This window comes from Chionomys nivalis, chromosome 9, assembly GCF_950005125.1.
Source record: "Chionomys nivalis chromosome 9, mChiNiv1.1, whole genome shotgun sequence".
NCBI lineage: Eukaryota > Metazoa > Chordata > Mammalia > Rodentia > Cricetidae > Chionomys > Chionomys nivalis.
Window position 1 is genome coordinate 62,299,509 of NC_080094.1, and position 1,941 is coordinate 62,301,449.

A 1,941-nucleotide genomic window follows, 5' to 3' on the forward strand; every position below is an offset into this window, starting at 1 on the left:
GTTTGCCCCAGCCATGCAACTGTCAACCACATTCAGAGGGTCTAGTTTGTTCCTATGCTGATGAACTCATGTTTTATGATAATTTCTTCTATGCGACCCTCTTCTAGTGGGATCTGTAGTCCAGTTTTCAAATGTATCATTTGTTCAACCTATACCAATGGCATAATTTTCTTCAAGGGCACCTGGAACCTTAGTGCATGACTAGAATAAATTTTGGTAAAAACAGGTAAGTTTTAGCTTTTGATCTTTCTGTGGCAGGAGCTTATTTTCAATGCTAACTAAGAAGATGCTAGAAGTTCAAAGTGGGAGCCCGTCTTGCCGTTTTCTTTTAGGTAGCAGTTCTTCCTGATGTCAGCTTCAAGTTATTGCATTTTCATCAGTGAGAGCATATAATCTAGGTGTTGAAGCCCTGGCTCATCACGATGTATGATATTGCTAGGAATGGTGCATACATTGCACAAATCTTAGGGATGTCCCTGACATTTCATGGGACCTTTCCTGCAAACCTTTTATGACATTTTTCTGTAGTGTCTAAGATAGCCCCACACTCTCCCCATTGCCACTTTCATGTCTTTGTTCCTGAATGTATAGATGACTGGGTTCAAAAAGGGAGTGATAAACGCATCAAAAATCGCAAGATATTTATCCAGGTGTGAGGTTGGTGAAGGCCACGTATAGAAAAACATCAGTGGCCCAAAGAATAAGATGACCACAGTGACATGGGCTGAAAGAGTTGAGAGGGCCTTAGACAATCCACCAGTAGAATGTTTCCAAACAGTGAACAGAATGAAAAGATAGGAAATCACCAGTAAGAGAAAGGAGCCCACAGAAATGAGCCCACTGTTGACAGTTACCATGAGCTCCAGCTCTTGAGTGTTCGTGCAGGCAAGTCTCAGGAGTCGGGGGAGGTCACAATAAAAACTGTCCAGTGTATCAGGACCACAGAAAGGCAATCCTACCACAAACACCAATTGTACCACTGAGTGAATAAGGCCAACGACCCAGGAAGTGACTAAAAGGAATAGACACACTCGTGGGCTCATGATGATCAGGTAGTGCAGAGGCTTACAAATGGCCACATACCTGTCAAAAGCCATGGCTATGAGCAGCACCATCTCAGTGCCCCCAACCGCATGACTGAAGAAGATCTGAGTGATACAGCCCCAGAAGGAGATGGTTTTGTGGTTCTTGAAAATGTCACAGATCATCTTGGGAGCTGTAATTGAGCAGAATATCATGTCAATGACCGAGAGATTAGCTAAGAGAAAGTACAGGGGGGACTTTAGATGGGCATCCAAGGTTACAGTGAGTACAATGACAAGGTTGCCAACCATGCTCGCCAGGTAGAACAAGAAGGTGAAGACGAAAAGAAAAAGTTGAATCTCCCATATATTGGTCATCCCGAGGAACACAATCTCGGACACTACAGAGCGGTTCATCCCATACATTGCTTCGGATGTCAGAGTCAGCATTCGTATTTCCTGAGGGAAGAATGAAAATGAGAACAGTTGACTTAGGCAAGAGTTGGTGTTCGAGTAAGAAAGCCTGTAACGATGGAAGTAATTATTAAATTAAAATTATGCACAGCAAAATACTCTTTGTCACATGCATGCTTGCTTCCTCTTAGATGGGCCAGTTGACTTCCACATGGCATAATTTTCAAAGCTACTGCTAGAACGTCCCCACCTCTAGACCTGTTTCTTCTCTGTTGTTGCTTGATATTAAATGAATATTTTCTATTTTCTCTTGTTCGGGATATTCTACCTGGATGACAAAAAGGTCAGTTTTAGATCCCTTTGACCACAGTTTCTTATGAATTGAGATGATTTTGGCTATTCACATGAGCCACCTAGCAATACTCATGTATGGTATACAGCATATATAAGTCCCTATGCTTATTTTTTTTTTATTACTCAAACTTTAAACATTTCTCCTTTTTCT

The 1,941-nt window shown here is 41.8% G+C and overlaps 1 protein-coding gene across 1 annotated transcript; it reads right to left on the minus strand.

Moving 5' to 3' along the window:
- Positions 1 to 509: 509 nt before the first annotated feature.
- On the minus strand, positions 510 to 1,472 carry LOC130881685 (olfactory receptor 4F15-like). The gene has a single exon (XM_057781394.1). It carries the CDS (start codon positions 1,470 to 1,472, stop codon positions 510 to 512), a length of 963 nt encoding a protein of 320 aa, XP_057637377.1.
- Positions 1,473 to 1,941: the final 469 nt, after the last annotated feature.

Coding starts and splice junctions, on each gene's coding strand:
- LOC130881685 (XM_057781394.1), bottom strand. CDS start 1,472: ATGCTGACTCTGACATCCGAAGCAATGTATGGGATGAACCGCTCTGTA.